The 22,789-nt window shown below is 37.0% G+C and overlaps 1 protein-coding gene across 1 annotated transcript in view; it reads right to left on the reverse strand.

Annotated features, from left to right (window-relative positions):
• Window positions 1–22,789, reverse strand: part of LOC109090096 (titin-like) — a 139,445-nt gene that overhangs the window by 103,848 nt on the left and 12,808 nt on the right. Inside the window, exons 24-42 of the mRNA XM_042730523.1 lie at window positions 22,490–22,750; window positions 22,119–22,379; window positions 21,774–22,037; window positions 21,413–21,673; window positions 21,059–21,319; window positions 20,712–20,972; window positions 20,496–20,637; window positions 19,727–19,895; window positions 19,401–19,629; window positions 17,861–18,145; window positions 17,632–17,757; window positions 17,329–17,517; window positions 15,040–15,084; window positions 10,420–10,698; window positions 2,146–2,436; window positions 1,652–1,939; window positions 673–789; window positions 298–571; window positions 21–204 (exon numbers count right to left, since the gene is read on the reverse strand). Coding sequence (XP_042586457.1) covers window positions 21–204; window positions 298–571; window positions 673–789; window positions 1,652–1,939; window positions 2,146–2,436; window positions 10,420–10,698; window positions 15,040–15,084; window positions 17,329–17,517; window positions 17,632–17,757; window positions 17,861–18,145; window positions 19,401–19,629; window positions 19,727–19,895; window positions 20,496–20,637; window positions 20,712–20,972; window positions 21,059–21,319; window positions 21,413–21,673; window positions 21,774–22,037; window positions 22,119–22,379; window positions 22,490–22,750 — 4,187 coding nt within the window. The remainder of the gene's footprint in view (window positions 1–20; window positions 205–297; window positions 572–672; window positions 790–1,651; window positions 1,940–2,145; window positions 2,437–10,419; window positions 10,699–15,039; window positions 15,085–17,328; window positions 17,518–17,631; window positions 17,758–17,860; window positions 18,146–19,400; window positions 19,630–19,726; window positions 19,896–20,495; window positions 20,638–20,711; window positions 20,973–21,058; window positions 21,320–21,412; window positions 21,674–21,773; window positions 22,038–22,118; window positions 22,380–22,489; window positions 22,751–22,789) is intronic.

Here is a 22,789-nt window from a genome sequence, read left to right on the forward strand (position 1 = left end):
AACAATATAGATTTATCTACCGGTCTTCCACTTTCTTCACCCTTTTCTTTCTTCAGAAACTCAATAGCTTGCAGGAGACCTCGGAAGTCTGTGATTCCATACATGCGAGCATATTTCTCATACTCTTTTGGATCTACATTTCTTAGCAACTCAACAATGTCAATGTCTTTGTCTTCTTTCGGACTTTTCTGCTTTGATGGAGTCCTGAACGTAACAAAAAAGAGTGCAAGGTTATAATCATTTCAGAATTGTGATCTTGAGCTTTTCTGCCAAGGAAAACCCCAATTTCTGACTCACTTCTTCAGTTTGACCATCTCTGGTCCGGACTCTTTCTTCTCATCAACATTCAAGTCTGTGCTGCACTCAATTTCTCCATGTTTGCTTGAGGCAACACATCTGTACTGACCAGAGTCAGATTTGGTCACCTCTTTGATCTCCAACTTGGCCTCTTGGCCTTTTTGTTGAATGTTGACACGACCACCATGAGTCATTTGTCTCCATTTGCCCTTCATCCATTTCACATTGGGAATAGGATCACCACCAACTTTAGCAATGAAGGTAGCAGTACCCTCTGTAATCCAGAATATGATGTGATTCCATTGTGTAATTCAAAATTTAACACTAATCATAAAAAGACATATCTATACTGTTCAGCAGAACACAGCAACTTACTCTCAACAATATGAATGCTCTTGGGCTCCTCAATGAAGAACAAGTTATCCAGTTTTTTAACTGTTGGAGGTGCTTTTGGGGCTGCCGGTGCTGTTGCAGGTGCTGCACCTGCTTTATCTGAGTAATACCGACAAAGTAACAACATATTAAGTAACTTACAAAAATGGACTGAAATCTAGACAAGAATACTAAGTTTAGTGCATATGCATGAGACCAGTGGTGCCCAACCCTGTTCCTAGAGGAGCTTTGCAGGAACCTTCGGCTTCCTGAAGAGTTCAGCTCAAACCCTAATCAAACATGGCTTAACCAGCTAATTAAGATCTTCAGGAGCACTTGATAATTACAGGCAAAAGTGCTGAAGCAGGGTAGGAACTGAACTCTGCAGGTAGGTAGATCTCCAGGGCACAGGGTTGGGCGCCACTGCTTTAGACTGTCAAAAGCTCACAGGTCAAACTCGGGTCTAGTTACAGGTCAAGCCTAGGCATCGGTGCCTTAAGCATTGCTGTTCAGATAAAATGCATGTCTAAAAAGATCCTTGGTGAATCAAGAATAAATATGCATGTGAAAACAAATGTTCTTAAAATATTATCAAGATGACAGCAAAACATTGCAGCTTAGTGGCGCACTATGAAAAAAAAAAGTAAAACTTTGTTAGAAACAGCAAGATCAGATGGATCCAAAGCACTTAAGGAGCAAACAAAACAAGATGTGGAAATCATTAAGATGGTAAAGATGCTGAAACACATGATAATGAAATAAGAAAATCATACATTGGCTTAAACTCTACTTGGTACTGTTAGAAGAGTTGAGAATATTACACCCAAAAGTAGAACATTAAACAACAAAACTAATTAAATGTGAATTCAAACCAAGAATAAGTTTGGTTATTACATGCTATATTTTTAATTTAGCTGCACTGAAATATGCACTGAGTATGATTATTACAGAAAAGTTAGATTTACAATAATCTTCTAATTACCTTTGATTGTGACTTTGGTCTTGGAGAATTCACTACCAGCACTGTTGGTTGCCTTGCACAGATAATCTCCTGCATCAGTTTTGGATGTCTGGTTTATCTCCAGGGTGGCTGTGCCATCCACAAATATCATCTTGGTGTTAGTAGAGGATGTGACCTCCCTTCTGTCTTTCATCCATTGAATCTTCATTGGTGAAGACCCAGAGACATGGCAGCTAAGGTTTAGCTTTTCTCCCTCACTCACTGTCACTGGTTTAAGGGGAATGTCAAAAGTCGGTGGCCTTTTTTGCTCTAGATATTAAAAAAGTAGACAGTTATAGTATTTTTACCTGTGCTTTTCAGTGAAAGTAGGGACAGTCATGTTTATGCAGTACAACAGAAAGTGGAATGTAATACACATCACAGAAACATAATTACCAGAAACTAACATGCAAAGAAGGAAAGGGAATTTGACAAGTGAGAAATAAGAAATCATGCAGTAAGATAATATTGACTACCTGTGATGTTAACCACCACCTGGAAGGAGGCAGTGCCAGCTTCATTAGAAGCGCTGCATGTATAAACACCACTGTCTGTGACTGTGGCTTTCTTGAGACACATCACAGCTGTGTTGCTCTTGAAGGAAATGTCATAGATGTCAGAAGTGTCGATTTCTCTGTTATCTTTATACCAGCTTACAGATAGAGGCTGTGACCCAGATACTCGACTCTCAAGCTTCACCAATTTTCCCTCGGCATCCTCAATGTGCTCAGAGGGTTTCTTAGTGAAAGTTGGTGGAATTTTGCGCTCTGAAACAAAATACATTACACGCACAAGGTCACATATTTAATCAAAATACATATCTTAAAGGGTTTAATGAAACTGGTGTGTTGTTGTTGTTTTCTTAAAAAAAAAATCAAGTTCTTTGCTTGCATGGCAAGACAAGCATCTGTCTTTTTGGCTTTCAGAATAGCTTGGCGTGCAGTTTTATCCACACTTTCAATTTCGCAGTCTCGTATTAGTCTTCTCAATCCTTTGACCAAACGATTCATTTCTGCAATGCCCCTGCCATAGCACTTCCAATCTAACCTTCCAATCTTACTTCTAGAAATAAAAAGTAAAAAATTATATAGTAGAAAAGGAGACTAAAGTGTCTTATTAGACTACTCAAGGTCTGTTAAATGTGATATTAGAGTTAACATGAAATTTAAGCCTGAAGTGTAAGCTGTGTACTACTTGAAGCAGCCACAACTGTATTTAATGCTTAATTTAATGCATTTTTTCTACAGTGTTTCTTGCATTAGTGTTGTTACTATAAACCAAAACTAGAATGATTAAAATAATTTTGTTAATTGAAATCAAGCTAAAATAAAATAAAATAAAAACAAATAATAAATAAATATTACATGAATTTTGAATTTTGAACATAAAAGGTAAACTAAATCTAAAACTAAATCTAAAATAACTTTTAAATAACAAACAAAAAACTAACAAGCACAAAAAATGACAAGCGCAAAACACAATTATTAAAACTAAAATTAAAAATTAAAATTAAAATGAATATTAAGTATAAAAAAGCTAATTATGGACATTGCTAAACATTATAATCGTATATAAATAATAACACTATAAAAAAAAATAACATTAGTTTGCATTTGGCAATTTTGCACCAGTGCTATTGTTGAAAAGTCGCTGTGTACTCTACATTGAATTTTAAGTTTGATCTTATTTACTGTTTTTTTTTATATACTCTTTTATATATACTTTTTTTTTTTTTTTTTTAATGATATTTCCTTTGTAAATGCTGGCAGTGTTTCATGTTGAATTCTATTCATATAGTTTATCTAGAGAAAGTTGATCTCTTTGAGATTGGCATGTATGGAAAGAATGGAGATTTTGGATGACCTGCAAATTCACTCAAATTAGCTGACTACAGTCAACAAACCTGTCGCAAGGGTGACCAGCGCATGACAAATATCTGTTCCATCTTCATTTGTAACCTCACAAGAATATTTTCCAGGAGTATCCTCATCACACTCATGGAGATATTCCAAAATGCAAGTGTTTCCAATTACTTTTGTGTTCCATCTATATGAAGCATAGACCTGCTTGCCATCCTTGTACCATGTGACAAACAGTTTTTCAATTCCTGTGAAGGAACATTCAAGTCTCAACTTTTGTCCCCACTGAACAGTCTGGTTTGTGAGCTTCTTCACAAAATGAGCAGGTCCTAAGAGGAACAATATTGGATGAGCATCATCAATATGCTTGCAAATCACTGGCTTCAGCTAAATAATCAACTTGAATTCCATCCAACACTAATTTTAGGATAAAGAGCCTTTAAAGGCGTACTAACCAGAAACGGTGGTCACTTCAGCATGACAGATATCACTTCCATAGGAATTGGACACCTCACAGGAGTATTTACCAGGAGTGTCTTTTGTGCATTCATGTAGACATTCTAGAGTGCAGGTGTTTCCAACAACTTGAGTATTGTATCTGTAAGAGGCATATATTTGTTTGCCGTCCTTGTACCAGGTGACAAAGATTTTAGGAGCTCCAGTAAATGTGCACTCAAGCTTCAGTTTTTTGCTCATGGCAATTTTTTTGTCCTTAAGCTTCTGATCAAAACGGGCAGGTTCTGAGAACAAGAAATTATTTAAATTATTTTTAAGCTATGTCTGCCTAAACATTAAAAATATCTGTAAATAAGTCAACTAGGATGGCATACGAACCTGTAACTGTAGTTATATTGGCATGACAGATATCAGTGCCAAAGGAATTTGATACTTCACAAGAGTATTTTCCGGGTGTTTCATTGTTAGATTCGTGGAGGCATTCCAAGACGCAAGTGTTGTCAATGATCCTTGTGTTGTATCTGTATGAGGCGTACAGTTGCTTTCCGTCTTTGTACCAAGTGACAAACATCTTCGGTGCTCCAGTGAATGTACACTGAAGTCTCAGTTTCTGACTGAGTGGGATAGCCATGTCTGTCAACCTCTTCACAAAGTGGGCAGGCTCTAAGAACAACATCATCAGATCCATTTAAATGATTTTCTTAACAACGACAAGACCTATACAAACAAGCAACATATCAACCTTTAAAACATGCGGATTGTTCTTTAGAAACAACTCTTCGAGTCTGTTGAAGTATGCAGTATCTTCCAAGCGTGCCTCAGGAAACTTGCAGATGCAAACTCAAGTTGATCAATATCCCACAACAACAAACACTCAAAAACATGCCAGCTCCCATCACATCCTTGATATAGAACAAAATAGACTTCATTTAAGATGCTTGAGCCACTACAATGAATGTGCAAAATGTCACAGCAGTACAACATATTGTTGCAAACCAAAAAAAAGGTGAAATGCGGTCCAACGCTGCAATATCAAACTATTTACTTTATGTCCATACGTATGGAACTTTGGGAGACAGGCAGGCAAGAGTCCATGACCATGACTTGTATCCATTCCATAAATGTTTGAAACTTCATGAATATTTTCCTGTAGTTTCAGTGTTGCACTCATGCAGGCAGTCCAGAATACAGAAATTTGATGTAACTTTGGTGTTGCATCGATATGAATGCAACACATAGAGCTGTTTGCCATCCTTGTACCAAGTGACAAACATTTTTGAAGTTCCAGTAAATGTGCATTCAAGTATTAGTTTTTTGTTTATTGGAATAAAGAGATCTGTCAACTTCTTCATAAAGCAGGCAAGTTCTAAGGTGAAGAGGACTGAAAAGCTTTAGTCCAGGAAAATATATATATAGGCCTTTATATAAGAGAAGTGCCTATTCCAGTTCTGCGTTTATAGTTTCTGGAATCTTTCACTAAACTAAACTTCAACTAAGAAGCCCAAATAGAATATTTCAATAATGGTATATATAAAAAAAAACCACTATTCCAGGTGGCATGCGGTCCAAAGATGCAAAACCAAACTATTCCTTTTATATCCATGGGCATGAGTAAAAATTACAAACCTGTAACTGCCACTACTTGTGCATAACATATATCCGTCCCATAAACGTTTGAAACTTCACATGAGTATTTTCCGGTAGTTTCATTGTTGGACTCATGCAGACACTCCAGGATACAGGAATCTGATGTAACTTTGGTGTTGTATCGATATGAAGCATAGAGCTGTTTGCCATCCTTGTACCAAGTGATAAACATTTTTGGAGCTCCAGTAAATGTGCATTCAAGCCTTAGTTTTTTGCTCATTGGAATAGAGAGATCCGTCAACTTCTTCACAAAGCGGGCAGGTTCTGAGTTGAAGAGGATTGAAAAGCTTTAGTCCAGGAAAATATATATAGGCCTAAATATTAGAGAAGTGTCATTTCCAGGTCTGTCTAAGTTAAGAGTCTAAGTTATTTAAATATAGCAGTAATAACTGAAATCCATGTAGAGCACAGTAAAAAGAATCTGATTTAAAGAACTACACATTTTTGCAAGAACACTGAGATCCATATATGTGTTGTTCTTGTGGGTATTGCAAGACAGCAGAAGTTTTTTCCTCCCTCCCCCCATCAAAAAAAAAAAGGAAAAAAATGTTTTCCATTCCTCTGCCATTTCATTGTAGGGTTATTCTGCATTCCATGTAAGAGGTAAAACACTGAGGTCCAACAAGAGTTAAAAGACTGGTTATTTCATTGCAGAATCCAAGATAGAAGAAATTTCAATATTCCAGTAAAAATTCCTCAAATTGTATGCCATCCTTCACTCGTTCATCCTTTAAATAATGACTCAATATGGAATGAAATGTGTCCTTTTTGAAGAATGTTGCAGTTGCTCTCACTTTTCAGTTTCTTCCAAACACAAGACTTCTCTTGAACCTCGTCCATTTCAACAACTTTTCAAAGAAATTGGGTATATTCTTCAGAAAGGCATGTGGTTCTAAATCACACTTTTTAGAACATTTTAAGAAGATGCAGAGTTTGTTCATTGTTTCTTTACCATTCTTTACCATCAAGAGTGATGTTTTTGCATCCAATTTTATCAGCAACCATTGTCAAGAGATTGATTATTCTTTAAACAGTAAAAAAATAAAAATTCCTTTGTTTCTGACATCCACAACAAGAAGACGAAACAGGGCAAATACATCCGGATGAAGAGAAAAGTAACTTAAACCAAACAACCTTAGTTACAATTACATAAACACGGGATATGTGAAGGCACTGTATCACTCGACAACAGCAAATCTTCAAAATATACAGAGAATGCATTTTTGTCCAATATAGAAATCTACAAAAATCACAGTCCAATCTAAAAGACTGGAAAAATATGTTCAACTATCTCAAGATCCTGCATTCTTTTGCCAACTTTTAACAACAAGAGAAGTGGAACAACCAATTATTCCAGCATAATTCAATACCAACGCACAGTCTCATCGTAAGGTATGTAAAGAGTGGATTCTATGACAAAGAATCGGCGTATGGAAACCCAACTGCCTTTTTGGAAATTCAAAGCCAGAAGAACAATCAAGAAGTTAAGAGAATAATCCCGTACAATCCAGTGAAAAAAAAAAAAAACCTTAATGCAGTCAGTTTTTGATCATCAATTTTCTGAACATAGAAAAAAAAATTTAAAGGGGTCATATGACATTGCTAAGAAGAACAATATGTTGTGTATTTGGCGTAATGCACATAATTTTCCACATAATGAACATTATTGTTGCTCCTCTATGCCCCGCCTTTCTGAAATGCGTCGATTTTAACGAAGCTCATCGTTCTGAAAAGTGAGGTGTATGCTGATTGGCCAGCTATCCAGTGCACTGTGATTGGCTGAATACCTCAAGCATATGACAGAAATGTTATGCCTCTTACCATACTGTGATGGTTTGTCCTGGCACGACCAGACAAAACCAATAAAACCCATTACAAAAGAGGCATTTGTTGCATCCAGTGGGGACATAATTAATGATTATAATGACTTATACTGTGTTTTTACACGTTGCGTTGCGTATCGCGCTGCGTAAAACCATGTCTGCATTTGTGATCGGAGAAATGACAAACAAGTGCTACTCTACACTGCTCAAAACTCGGGTTTGAATCATCAGTGGCAAATTCTTTAAATATAAAACATGTACTTACAGGCTGTGAGTCAGAAGCGCCAGAATGTCCTTGCAAAGTTGAAACTGCCTCACTTTATAGAACAGCCTTTGAGCACAGACCCATTGTAGGCTAGTCTGCAGATTCAGGAAACACTCCTCATTAAAATGCGTCACACAGCAACACACACTGCGGGCTTGAGTGAGGAATGGTTGGCGGGTTAGAAAACAGCGCGGCCAGTGGATTTGAAGAAGGACACATGTGACAACCCCGGACTAGACTCCGCTTCGTCCACGGTGAAAGCCGATCTGGTGATCCACAGCACGAAGTTGATGTATTTCCTCAGCGACCAGCACTGATCAGCTCTAGGCATGACAAAGCGGATATCGTCCTATTATGAAAGGCCAAACAAAGTAGTTTCACTTTCACAGTGAAGTACACAGCGTCTACACGACATGGTGGCAGCGGCAGCAACAATACTACAGTGAGAATAAAACGTATGCCTTCTTTCTTTGCGTAAACATTCGGGCGATGTTATGCAAATCTTCCCACACAGTGAGGTAAGACATGGGGGGGCGTGTTTAAAAGAGGCATTTCAGGAGGGCGTGGACAAGTCTTAACTTTTATAAAAGTCTTTGGAACTTTACAGATCTTCTTTATGCACCAAGAGCTTGTAACACTCCAAAGAGAAAGGAAAAATTGAAATCGCATCATATGACCCCTTTAATAAAACCAGTGAGAGTTATTTAGATTATTTGGTGTGTTTGTGTTCTCAAGAATGAACTTGCAGGTTGTATGAGTGATCAGCATTTCCTGATATGATATAAAGCTATGTAAAAAGTCAGAAATTGAGAAGTTGTACTGTACTTTTACCTTTAATTGTATTGCACTGGTGTTTTTCTTTTTGATTAAAGACTTTTAAAAAATATTGATATTGCAGATCAACCATGAAGATTAGAACTGAATCATGTAAGTCATGGCAACAGCAACTGCTTAATTTTGAAAGCATTGTTAACAGTTTTAGCTAGCCATTGTAGCCCGCGCTGCCTGTTAGTAACACACCTGTTAGTGCTGAGAACCTGCAGGTATTATTCTTCTCTTGTCTTTCTCAAGCATACTAACCTCTTATCATACCAATTGATTTTGAGGTGATTTTTCCAACTTCGTTTGATAGGCAACATTGGTACTCCCCAACATCTGAACTTTCAAATGCATGTGTATCCAAATATTCAATTAAATCTTCAAAAATGTTTGTGTCAGAATTAGCATGTCTCTTATCCTTCAACAAGTTTATTTCAAACGGGGCAGTACCAATGAGCTCACTCCCAAATAAAGCACCGGTCACCTTCACTACATCCAGCATTGGTAATTCTTTTGTGATGGGTGGGGATTCTGAGAATAAAAATTAAATGGATTTCAGCATAACCATAGTTATGAACTCAATATTATTGATCGTTTTGGTAACAATAACTATAACAAACTTTCATAGCCGACCTAGTAATGGTACACTAGACCAGCTTCATTTCCACTGTCTAACAGAAAAATATATATTATTTTTTGGGGGGGCCATCCTTCTCTATGCCTCCTTAATATAGTGCAGTTGTACAGATAAGTGCACATTATTGCAGCGTGGCTGTACAGATATGCCTGCTTTAACCATTTAACCAAAGACCTTGACAAGTCCTAAACAAACCATCACAATTCTAAGAAATGCAAGGTGTGTGGAAATACTTTTGTGGGTAGGTGGTAAGTGCTGAATAACCCGCATTTTTATCATCCGTAACTTTCTATACACATACTCACACATACACTAAAACACATCATTAATCAGCTAACACAGAACATTTATCACTTGGGTCATGTCTTCTAAAAAGGACTTACCATATTCTGTCACCAAAGAAAAGTGGTTTTGTCCTGACCTTACAAGCAAAGCAATATCTTTCACTATCTTCTGGTTTAGTCTTGCCATTTTTGAAAGCCAACTATGTTATGAATCTTTCTTCCGTCCTTAATCATAGTGTTGGTTTCAGACATGTGACTTGTTCTGCTCATCCTTCTTGAAAATCATTGATCAAGGTTTTTTTTTATTTTTTATTTTTTCACCAATGGTCATAAACGTGGATGAGCTAGAAAACGTCCCATGACTGAAACAGATGAATTCTTAAAATTATAATCCAATATGCACTTAATAGAAAACTGAATATCCATTTTTAAAATGAAATCAATGTGAGTTTGTCTTTATCAGATATCTCTACCACAAAAAAAACATTTTGTAACCTGTATATAATATCTGTACAATATATCAGAACTGAATCAGAAGAGACTCAAAAAATGAGCATTTGTACTCATTTTAGTAAAATGAATATGGAAAAGAATAATTGGGAAAGATCATAAAACTATCACATACATTTCCAAGTCTCTGGTTCAGACATGGTTACAAAGACAGGAGGATTAATTGTATTAATTAAAAAAGAGCGAATATAAAGAATAACTTTAAGAGGAAGAGCTTAAAAGATTTGACATTTCTGTCTTCAGCAATTTCATAATCACTACACACAATATAAGATGCAACATATATTTAAATAACATTACAAAACGTACACAACTCTGTCATACAGAAGAGTGCAGATTGGATGTAACGGATGAAAAAAAAAAACACTGAAACCTTGAAAATCAGTAACTTTTGTTAAAGAGTTGGCAGCAGCTAAAGCAAAGCGTATAAATTCAAAACCAGCTACTCACCGGTGAAGTTCAGTTTAGCAGAACAGGTGTCACTACCGTGCTTGTTTGAAGCGCGGCAGCTGTATTCACCAGCATCATCCTTTGTTGGGTTGAGGAGCTCTAGAGATGATGTACTTTGCCTGCTGATGACCCTGAATTTGTCACTCTGTCTAATCTCTGAGCCAGACTTGAACCACTTGAAGGTCACATTGGGTGTCTCTTCAATTTCACATTCAAACTTCGCTGGGCTGCCAATGTTGCTCTGCATGTCACAAATCTTCTTCTTGAAAACTGGAGGCACTGAAACATGCAAGGAGAAAAAATACAAAAAATTATTACATTGGCAACAATTGATTTGAGTGATATATCAGATGGAAAGGAAGGGATGGCAGTAATCCTGGGAGGACATGAAAAAAGTGATGTGAACATTAGCAAAAGGGTGATGAAGAGTCACACATGACATGGTCATGCTTGAAGAACTCAGAAGAAGATGAAAAATGTGCCATTATTTTGAAAGAGGGTGGAAAGATGTTTAGCACACAAAATGTATTCTTGAAAATTATTCTTATAGACATGGTGAACTAAAGGGAAGATGATGTAGCAGCTGCCTACTAGTTAATTAGTGATGGTCTGAGTTGAATTGTTAAGAATTATCTATTTCTTGTAAGATGACAAAATCCACACAGTCCAACCTCTTGAGACAACAGTGAGCCTTGATGATGATGATATCTTGCCAGCTTCACTCACAGCCTCACAGGTGTATTCACCTTCATGTTTCATCTTGATAACTTTGTTGATTACTAGTGTGTAAGAGTCTTGATCACTTAAACATTTGAACTCTTTGCCAGATTTGATCAATACTCCATTGAAAAGCCAGTTTACACTTTTTACACCTTTTACTGTCACAGACAATGTAACTTTGGAATTCTCCTCTGCAGTAATATCTTTTAATGGTATTTCAAAAAAGAGCTTTTCGGTCAAATGCTTAGTTAAAATGTCCTCTATTAAAACCTCCTCTTGTTTGTCTTCTTGAATAAGAACATCCATAGGCTCTTCCACAGTGACTTGCCTGTGAGGGGCATCAACTGTAATATCTGAAACACACACGACTCTCTCATAATGTTCAGCTGAAACAGTTTTGATTTCCCTGCGTTCAGCCTCAGCAAAACTATAAATGTCCATTTTGGATTCAACAGTCTTCTGAGTCACATGGTGCCTTGACTCCTGGATAGCAGTTTTCTTTTGAGATATTGCAGACTGGAAAGAGACTTCAGCTTCTGTTTGCAGAGCAGCAGACTGCATTTTGGGTGCTGCAAACACTTCAACATTTTCTGTTAAACCTGCTGAGGATAATGGATATGGAGAAGCTTTGCTAACCTGCAATCTCTCAGGTCTATCAAGTTTTAAGATGTTTGACTGTTCAGAGGTCAAGACGGGGTTCTCCTGATTAAGCATAGAGTAGAAAGCTGCATGAAGCTCATTTTTAAGAGTTGCTGTCTGGGCATATTCACCTTCAAAGGCAATTGTAATGTCTATGGGTGGACCAGCTGTTGTTATAAGGTAGGTGAACATCATGTATTTCGGTTCCTTACGCACCTTGACCTCCTTTACTTCTACGACTTCCAACATTTTCACTACATCTGCCAAAAGCAAAGACTGCTCACAAGCCACAGCACATCGAAGTGTCATTTCCAACTGTTGTTTGATGTCCAAACTGTGTGATTTTGGTACAGGAATTACGAAGGTAAGTTCTTTTGGAAGAGTTTTGCTTTCCTGCGATTCACTTACTAAAAGAGGTTCGAGCGGCTGAGTTGTAATGTTTATTTTAGTTGCCTCTGATCTAGTAAATCCTTGAGACATTTCACCTGTCAGAGTATTTTTTTCCTCCATGAGTACTGACTGCCTTAGAGATTGACCTTCTTGAATCTGAACTGCAAAGTCTTGCTCTGCAGCCTCAAGAGAAACACAAGTTTCTATTGATACGGCTTTTTCTTCTACATGAAGAGACTGAACCGGTACTTTCGTTTCTACAGCTGTCTCGCAAGTGAATTTCTCAACTGCTTTGAAACTGTCTGTGACACCCTCTTCTATTGAATGAGATTCTGACACAGATGCTGCATGCATGTTATTACACCAATCCTCTTTCTGCACAATTGCACTATGTGGCTTGACTTCACTGACCAGAGGCCTTTCCTTCGAAAGCGGAACAGTCTGTGAGACTACCTGAAGAACACTCAAGGGTCTAGGTTCTGTTTTGTGCTCAATCTTAAGACCTTCTACTATCACATCAAGACCTTTGGCATAATCCGAAGTTAGTTCTACATGTTCTTCTTTAGTGGCTACCAATTTACGTTTTTTTTCTTGTCTCTGGATGGCTTTCTGTTCATCCGGCTTTTCGACTGAAAGTAACCCTTCTTTACATAAAGTGGTTTTCGACTGCACCGAGTGAAGATGAATTCGGGCAGGAACCTCTTCTCTAGGCTTTACAACAATTGTGGTATCCTTGGATGCTAACTGTGTTGCCTGTTCATAAAAAACTGTTTTCTGGTCATCAGAAGAACATGTGTGCAAAAGAACTGGCATTTGTTTGACATCCGCCTGCTCAAAACCTGGCTTCTCAGTAGTAAATCTGCCCTCAGACAGAAGAGTGTCTTGATCACTGATAAGCTGTAAATGAAGCACCTGATCTTCTTCTTTTTGCGAATGGACTGAAAAAGGATGCTCCAGGATAGGTATTCCAGTGGTTTTGTCAGCTTGAAGCTTGTTCTTTTCTTCAGTAATCAGGGCTGATTTTAATATCGGTTCTTTAGAGAGCTGAGCAGTTTCCTCGACTGGTCTATGCATTTCAAAGTAGTTTTCTTTTAAGAGAGTGTGCTTAGTCTCACTGACTGATGTAAGCACTGGTTTGGCTTGTTCTTTTTCTGCTAAACATTCAATGGGCTCAACAGTTGCTAGCTCTGAAGTATGACCTTCTGTAAGTGCTACATTTTCTGATGATATTGCAGTATATAATAACTTAACCCCTTCTGCAACTCTGTAGCTTTTCTCCTCTTCAGGACTTTTAATTTTTGTGCATTCTTCTTGCTGAATTGGTAACTTAATTTCAACTTGAGGACCACTAACAATAAACTTTGGCTCTGAAGTTGTTTGTATATTTTCTGTTTCACTTTTTATCAAATCCTTAGCTTTCACTATGCTAAGAGGTGTAGAATTCTCTGAAATGGCAGACATAAAGTTTGAGGGCTCCTCAACACTCAATTCAAGCTCTCGTACTTCTGGACTAACAATTTGATCACAGTGCTCATCAGTAAAGCTTTGTGTTTCTTGAACAGCAGAGGTTATTGCAGCCATATGCAGCTGTTTCAGAGGAGTTGCCACCTCTGGCTTTGGCTGGGCAGGGGCAATTTTTACTCTCTCCTGTACATCATGAGATTGAATCACTGTAGCTTGGCGAGTTACCTGCTCCAAGTGCACAGTGGCTGCAGATATATCTAAAGCATGCAAGGTATCGATCTGCTCACTTGTAACAGCTTGCCTGTCTTCAGTACTAGTGGTGTAAACCATCTGCTGACCCTGCTGAAGGCTAGTCCTGACTTGTTCTGGAAGACTGACACTATACAAACGTGATTCAGTGGCTTCAGATGATGTCTCCAAGAATACAATGAGTTCTGCATTGCAAGAGGTTTCTCCAAGAGGATTAGATGCTCTACAAGAGTAAAGACCACTGTCGCTTTGCTGAATGCCTAATATCTTTAAATAGCCAGACCCATCTGTGTTGTTCACGATGATGCAGTACTTACTAGGCTGCATATGATTGCTGCCCCTGTACCACTGAACATCAGGAAGTGGAACTCCTGTTACGGTGTATTCAAAGAGAGCATGGCTACCGGCTGCACACTTCACATGCTCAATTTCTTTTATGAAATATGGAGGCTGCCCAAAAGTCTTTTCCTGCTCCTTTATGTCCTTCACCTTCACATGAAGATACGATGTACATGTTGACTTGCCAAATCGGTTGCTCGCAGTGCAAGAATACTCTCCTTCCAACTCTTTGGTAATGTTAGTAATGACAAGACTATGTTCTTCCTTCTCTTGGACAAATGTATAAAAAGATGAGGACTGTATCAATTGGCCATTGTGATACCATTGAATAACTGGCCTAGGAAATCCAGAAACTATCACAGTAAACTTAGCTGTGTTTCCAACTGCAGCAATTGCTGATGAGAATTTAGTTACAAAAACTGGCTTTTCTGGCTTTTTCTCTAATGGTTCTGAAAATAATTTATACTCTGGCTGGAGTTCAAATGTTTTGCTTTTTTCTTTTAGATGAAGACTTGTTGCGCAAGAATCCTCCTCGGTTGATATAGTCGAGGTAGAAAACACTAAATAAAAAAATTATGCAATGGTTCAACACAATTAATACATAATATAATAACAATTGATACATAATGCATAATATATATCATAATATATACTAAATATTATACATCAAGATACTCTGTTAGTAACTGAAAAACATGTAGATTCATAATAATGGGTTGTTGTTGTTTTTACAGAAATATATACAGAAAAAAGCCTCATAATAAAATGAAAATAACTAAACAGAAAATAAGTCATCATAATTCGTATTTATTCATTTACCTTTGGCTTCCTCTTCATAGCTGGCCTCCTCAGCCACTTTAGACACTGGAAAAACAAAAACAAATATTACACATGTGACAGCAAGGTTTCTGAGCAGTATTTTAGTATCTGTGCATTCCTGTTATTATGAACCCATTTTCTCCTTCAAACATAATGAAAATGGACCACATCTCCCTTGTAGAACACCCATGACAGGTGTCCAATGCAGTCACTGTCAGACTCCTACAGAGACAACATTTGCATGTTGTGATTTTTTTTTTTCCTTTTTTGAGAGATGTCACATTCTTTTTTTTTTTCCTCTTTCTACTTAAAAGAGTGGATATATGAGTACAAAAAATGTATGTGCGCCCAGGCCTAACATAAAAGGTGGTAAAGACCAAAGCATGCAAATGCAAACCTGTCTTCACTCTGAGATGAGTGCTGCATGTTTTGTCTCCTGCAGCATTGATAACTTTGCAAGAATGTGTGCCCCCTTGCTCAGAACCAATATTCTTTACATTTAAGCAGCACAATGGCCCATCATGTTTCAAGGAGTAAGACCTTGGCTCTTCAACATTCAACTGGTTGTGTAGCCATTGAACGAATGGAGAAGGGCTTCCTTTGATTACATAATAAAGAGAAACACTCTCTCTTTGTTTGGCAAGGAGTTCTGGGGACAGTTTCACAAGGAACTCTGGCTGAATTGCATCATAAATGTCACGCTCCAACAAAGGGATAACATCAGGATTGTAATGTCGGCTTATCTGCCACTTTGTTGTCAGTGCTCCAACATTCTGTAAGGACTCCTGTTTTTCTTGGTCAGTGGCCTTTTTACTTGACTCATTTTCAGTTTTAGAAGATTTACTGATAGAATCGGAGGGTACGAGGGTTTCTTTGGGGTTCGCTTCTTTAGCTGAGTGAGAATAAAGTTAGGGAAATTTATTAGGGATTATTCAGTAATTCAGCAAGATATTTTAGCATTGATAAGAACAAAAAGGTTAGTAAGATGGAGGATGATGTTAGGCCAAGCACGTGAAGGATTAAACTATTTAAAGTATTAAAATTGATTACATGGGATATTACATTGTAAATTTAATTAAAAATTTAAGTTGGTTATAATCACATGAAACATATTTTAGAATAACAAAACACCAGCAGGAAGCAGATGAAGGGATGAAATGAGCATCAAGGACAAAACAAAATCTATAACCACCTTCCACTGTGAGCTGTGCAGACGTTCGATTTTCCCCTTTTCTATTTTTAACAGTACAGCAGTAACTTCCCTGGTCCCCAAGATGGACATTGAGTATGAGGAGGGAAATGAGCCCGCCTTGATGTACATACTGCACCCTTTCTGTATTTGTTATTGTCCTTCCATTATGATCCCATATAATTTCAGTAAATGGTTGTCCACTGAAGGAACAGTTGAACTGAGCCACATCACCCAGGCTGACAATGACATCATTCATTTTCAGGGTCAGAGTGGGGCTTGTAGAATATTCTTCCACAGAGGTAACTTGTTGGACCTCAATGCTTTTAACAGACGTTGTGGACATCATCACCGTAGAGACACTTTCAAAAGTTTGCATAGTGGAAGAATAAGTCTCACTCATGGTCTGGGAGGTGACCATCTCCGAATGAGTCAGTCCAGTGCTCGAAACACTTTGCCTACCTACTGTTCTCACACTGAGATCTGAGCGATAAAAAAAATAACATTAGACATTTATAAATGTCAAATTGCCATTTCATTTGAAAAATAATAGATTGTGAGAGATGGCAGAATTTCATAGATGAGTTTTCACAATTCATTAGGATGATGAAAAGCAAAATGCGCCTTCCTTTCAAAATGTTATTTATATGGATGTTCCGTGAGGAAAAAACATTCATTGAAAAATATAGCTTGGTTATTAATGGTCTGTGGTTAGTTCTCTCAATGATGAAAGAGAGGTGAGGCAGTTCGTGTCTTTTAACACTTCTTCTACATTGTGCTTAAATGATCTATAAATATTGATGAAAAACAATGCCTTTGACATGCACAGTGAATCGTGGGGTCCTGGTCTTGGTAAGATCATAGATGGTAGTGGAACTAAACACCTGTCTCGTGAAATCCATAACGATAATGACATCCCTATGAGAAACAGTTTGTCCAAAGTGTATTTCAAGTTAATGACCTGATCATGCATGACATCTAAAACCCGCATTAAGCCATGGAACATGCCAAAAAAAAAGAAAGAAAGAAAGAAATCTGGTTGTTCAACAAGAAAAAGATGGAATTGTCTGGAGAGAAGGAACCTAAAAGTTTGCACATACCATTGATGTTCAAAACAGCAGAGCAAGAGACTATTCCCCCAGAATTGCGTGCAACACATGTGTATTCTCCTGCATCTGCAACATATGCTCTGGAGATCTCAAGCTGGCAGCTATCATCAAACTGAGAGATTCGAAAATTGTCAGACTCCACAATTTCCTTATCTCTGAAGTACCAGGTAATCTTCAGATCTGCATAAATCAAACAAAAGCTTGTTAACTTCACAAAAAATATGTACATGCTTATTAAAATGTAAAATATATTCTATTTTCCACAATTGTTTAATTCACAGGATTGAGTCTTACCATCTCCAGAGACACGGCACTGGAATCTGGCTGATTCTCCCTCTTCAGCAGAGGTATCTTGCAATGAGGTAATAATTACTGGTGGAGAAACTGGAGCCACCGTGTCTGGAGAAACCACTTCTGAAACTGTTCACAAAAATCATGTTTGTGTTAAACTGCTGGTAATATGAAAGATTGTAAAACTAGTACCTAATACTGGTTTTAAACAACAGTTTGATAATGATCTCACCTTCCACATTAAGTGAAGCAGAGCTTGTGGCTACTCCATAGTCATTCTTAGCTTCACAGTTGTACTGAGCTGCATCTTCTGGGAAGACCTCAATGAGCAACAATGTGTGCTCATTTCCCTCCCTCAGGAACTTACACTTGAACCCAGAAGACAAGGCCTGAGAGTTCTTATACCAGGATACCTGAGGCTGAGGAATTCCTGTCACTTCCACAGAGAAACGTGCAGGTTTGCCAGCCTCGACAGACAAGGGCTCCATGTCCCTGATGATCTGAGGAGGCTCGGGGACTGAATTAAATTAAGACACATATTAGACCAGGTCAATTAACTTCACAGCTAAAATTATATGGGCTATAAATAAAACTCCACTTTGATACAGTGATACAATGCAGTTGGAATATACAGCTTTGTCATTGACAGAAGGAATTATAGGACATATATTCAGATTAAGTATTGTAAATACACACTACCAATCATTTGTTTTGAGGTCAGGGTGCATTCAATTGATAAAAAGTGACAGAAAAGCCTTTTCCATCATTACATTTTTTTTATAGAGAGATGCTGTTCTTTACAACTTCCTATTTATCAAAGCATCTTGAAAATGTGTATAATGGTTTCCACAAATGTATTATGCAGTACAACTGTTTTCAACTGTGATAATGTTACTTGAGCACTAAATCAGCATATTAGAATAATTTCTGAAGGAACATGCGGCACTGAAGACTGGAGTAATGGCTGAAAATAAATTTGCTATCCACATGAATAAAATACATTTTAAAACATGTTAAAACAGTTTAATATTTCATAATATTGATGTTCACTGTATTTCTGATTAAATAAACGCAAAAAAAAAAAAATGATTTGAAGAATGTTACCAACCTCAAACTTTTGAACAGCAGAGTATATAATAAATAAACTGAACATTTATTTTAGTTGTGTCAAATGATTAATCACATCCAAAATAAAATTTTCGTTTACATAATATATGAGTGAATGCGGTGTATATTTATTATGTATTTATAAATAAAAACACATGCATGTGTATATTTAAGAAAAATATACTGTTTATATACAAGTATTTAAATGTATAAGCGTATTATATATATATATAATATAAGATATAATAATATAAATATAGAAATGTATATAAATGTAAATATTTTTAAAATATATACTGTATGTGTGTGTATTTATATATACATAACAAATATACAAAGAACACACACATATATTATGCAAACAAAAACTTTTCTTTTTCATGCGATTAATCGCGATTAATTATTTGACAGCACTAATATATATATTTATATATATATATATATATATATATATATATATATATATATATATATACATATATACATATATATATACATATACATACATATATATACATATATATACATATACATACATATATACATATATGTACATATACATACATAGCATAATATATGTGTACTGTGTGTATTAAATATATACATATAAATACACACACATATATATATATAGATATTTATAGATATCCAAACTATACACTCACTCTGGACATGTAGATTGACTGTGCTCCTGTTCTTTCCTGCAATGAAAGTGTATTCTCCAGCATCACTTCTGTAAGTTTCAGTGATTGTCAAGCGATGTGTCTTTCTAACTGTCACATAGTTGAAGCGCTCATCAAAAGATGGAATTTCAACATCATTTTTCAGCCAGCGGCCTTCAATGTCATCCTCATTCACTTCAAATTCAACTGTAGCCCTCTGCTTCTCAACCACCTGGAAAGCATGAAAAAAGAAAGAGTAAAAAAGTAGTCTCGTCATGGAACATAGGTATTATTTAACAACTGACTGTAATAAGACAAAGGATAGTTACAGTGATGTCCTTCTCAGCAGGCTCAGAGATGTGGACATCCTTGCCCTCCACTATGAGGTTTGCCTTGGAAACGCTTGCACCAGCAACCACAGAGTACTCTCCAGCATCAGACATGCGCACCGTCTGGATCATCAAACGCTGCAGGAATTTGTCAGTGGTGGTTTTGAACCTATAATAATAGGGAAGTTATGGACAGAGTTGACCTCTTAAGACTGCAAAAAAAAAATCACTTAATCGGTCAATTCTTTTTTTTTTTTTTTTTAAGTAAAACTATAGATATTTCCTTAAAACAAGATTTATAGTTAAGAACCAAAAGTCCATAATATACTAAAGGCCAGATTTACAATACAGGGCAAATTGACATAAGACAGCAAATTCATAACAGTTCTGCAGCTGATCTACTGACAATGTGTAAATTAAAGAACACAGACGCAGACAGATCATTTTCAGAATGACCAACACAACCTACCGAGAGCAGCGCAAATTAGTGTAGGATAAAGCAGAGCAGATGATAATCTGATGCATGTAACCTGGTGCAAGCGGTTAGTAAATCTTGGCCTAAAACTTATACATCTCTTATTTTAAGCATTAATCAATCAAAATTTTGTGAGATATATTTTTTAAACAAGGAAAAACTATTGTTAATAGTCTTAGTCTTAATATTTTATGCCAATATAATGTAAATACTGATATGAAGAGATTTTTTTTTGTTTTGTTTTTTTATTAGATTTTATCTGGCGTGTATATGACATTAAAAGTGAAGATATACCTCTCAGACATCTCAAGTTCCTGTCCATCCTTCATCCACATCACAGGGACGTTGGGTTCAGAGAGCTCACATTCAAATATAGCCTTCTTCTTCTCAGTTACCTTGATATCTTTAACGTGCTTGGTGAATTCAATCACGCGAGCTGGAAAACATATTTTTGTTAGCCAATCTGTTAAGTTACATAAAAGCAGCTGTAAATATAACACCAAAACTAACCATCAACAAAGAGTTTTGCAGATGTTTCAGCAGATCCAGCCAAAAACGTGTAGTCTCCCCCATCCCCAAAGTGAACATTTCGAATAGTGAGGGAGTGAGTGAACTGTTTGCAACGAGTTTGGCATCTATCACTGGATCGGATTTCTACTCCATTCTTCAGCCATTTGTAGGTGATGCCTTCATAGTTGACAGTCACCTCAAATGTAACAGTGTCTTTTTCTTTAGCATTGAGGTCTTGAAGCATGGATGTGACGAGAATTGCTGAAAGATTTTAAAATGCATTTGTGAATATGCTGTATATAGTAATTTTTTATTTATTTCAAGTTTATAGACAACGTTTTACTCACGTTTTACAATCAGGTTACCAGACACTTTGTCATTTCCACACACAAATGTGTATTCTGAAGCATCCTCCTGACTGGCATTCATGACTTTCAGCTGATGAAGTTTTCCTTGCACCACAATGCCAAACTTCTCGTTCATCTCAATCTCAACTCCATTTTTCAACCAGATCGACGGAACATTGAAATGGGAAACTTCACATTCAAATGTTGCCACATGGGTTTCTGGAACCTCAATGTTCTTCAAAGGTTTTGTGACTCTCAAATCTGAATATATAAAAGAAAGTCAAAACATATTTAGAATGCCAAATTTCACATTTAAGGTGAACACTATTAAAAAAAAAAACTCACAACACTTACATTCAACTTGAAGATGTGCACTGCACTGCAGATGCCCGACCACAGCAATGTATTCACCTGCCATGTGACCTTCAACACTCTGAATGATAAGTTTGTGGGCTTTCCTCTCAGACAGTATTTTAATATTTGAACTTGGTGCAAGCTCCTGATTATTCAACATCCACTGAACTGGAATGTCATCATGGGATAAACTCAGCTCAAATGAAGCAGTGGCACCCAGCAGTGACTTCACATCCCTTGGTTTTTTCACAATTTTGATAGCTAAAAAAAAATTTTTAAAGAGTATTGAAATACATCTAACAACAGCAGACAGGTTTAATTAATTAGTACTTGAAAGATGTAAAAGAAAAGAAAAACATACTTTCAACATTAAGTCTGGCATTAGCAGAGAGTTTTCCAAGTTTGAAGCCATAGACTGATTCATCTTGGGTGTTACAGTTCTTGATCTTCAGGGTGTGAACCATGCCTTGGACAGTTATCTCAAATTTATCACTTGGATTAATCTCAACACCATTCTTGATCCACTGGGATCCTTTCACATCTAAATGGGTGAGTTCAATACTGAACACTGCCTCCTGGGTTTCAGTAACAGTTTGGTTCTTCATTGTCCTCCTGATTTTCACAGCTGAATTAAAAAAAGAAAAAGAAATTGCATATAAATAACTTCTAACAGATGAAATAAACTATTCTGTGACAGACGGTTTACCTTCAACCTTCAAGTTGCCAGATGTCTTTGAGTTTGCCACCTGGTAGGTGTACTCTCCAACATCCTGTGGCCTGGTGATGATGATGACAAGCCGTCTGACAGCACCATTATTTTCACTCACGATATTATCACTGAAGTCAACAGGGTGACCATCTTTAAGCCATTTGCCTTCTGTAGTAGGATTAGCAACTTCACACTCCAGCTCAGCAGTCTGGGATTCTGCTACAGTCACATCATGGAGTGGCCTGTTTATAGCACCACCTAGTGGAGAGATAAAAAATAAAACATCACAACAAGACGTGACATGAATCCCATATTGTGGTGGCAAAAAAGTATGTACTTTTGAAAAAGCAATTTGAATGTCTACATACCTGATACAATAAGTCTTGCTCTAGATTCCTTCTCACCAGCCATAAACATGTACTCTCCTTCCTCATCCTTCATGGCATTCAAAACAGTGAGGCTATAGTGTGTACCTTTGCTCTCAATCTTGTACTTTGGACCTGCCTTTAAAGGTTGACCCTTGAAAGTCCAGAGAGCATCAATGCCAGGATGAGATACCTCCACTTCAAATGTGACATTCTGAGTCTCAGTGCAAACACGCTCTTCCATGTGCTTAACAATAGATACAGCTATAAAACAGAATGAACAATGACATAATTACCAATTAT

This window comes from Cyprinus carpio, chromosome B9 (genome assembly GCF_018340385.1).
Source record: "Cyprinus carpio isolate SPL01 chromosome B9, ASM1834038v1, whole genome shotgun sequence".
Classification (NCBI taxonomy): domain Eukaryota; kingdom Metazoa; phylum Chordata; class Actinopteri; order Cypriniformes; family Cyprinidae; genus Cyprinus; species Cyprinus carpio.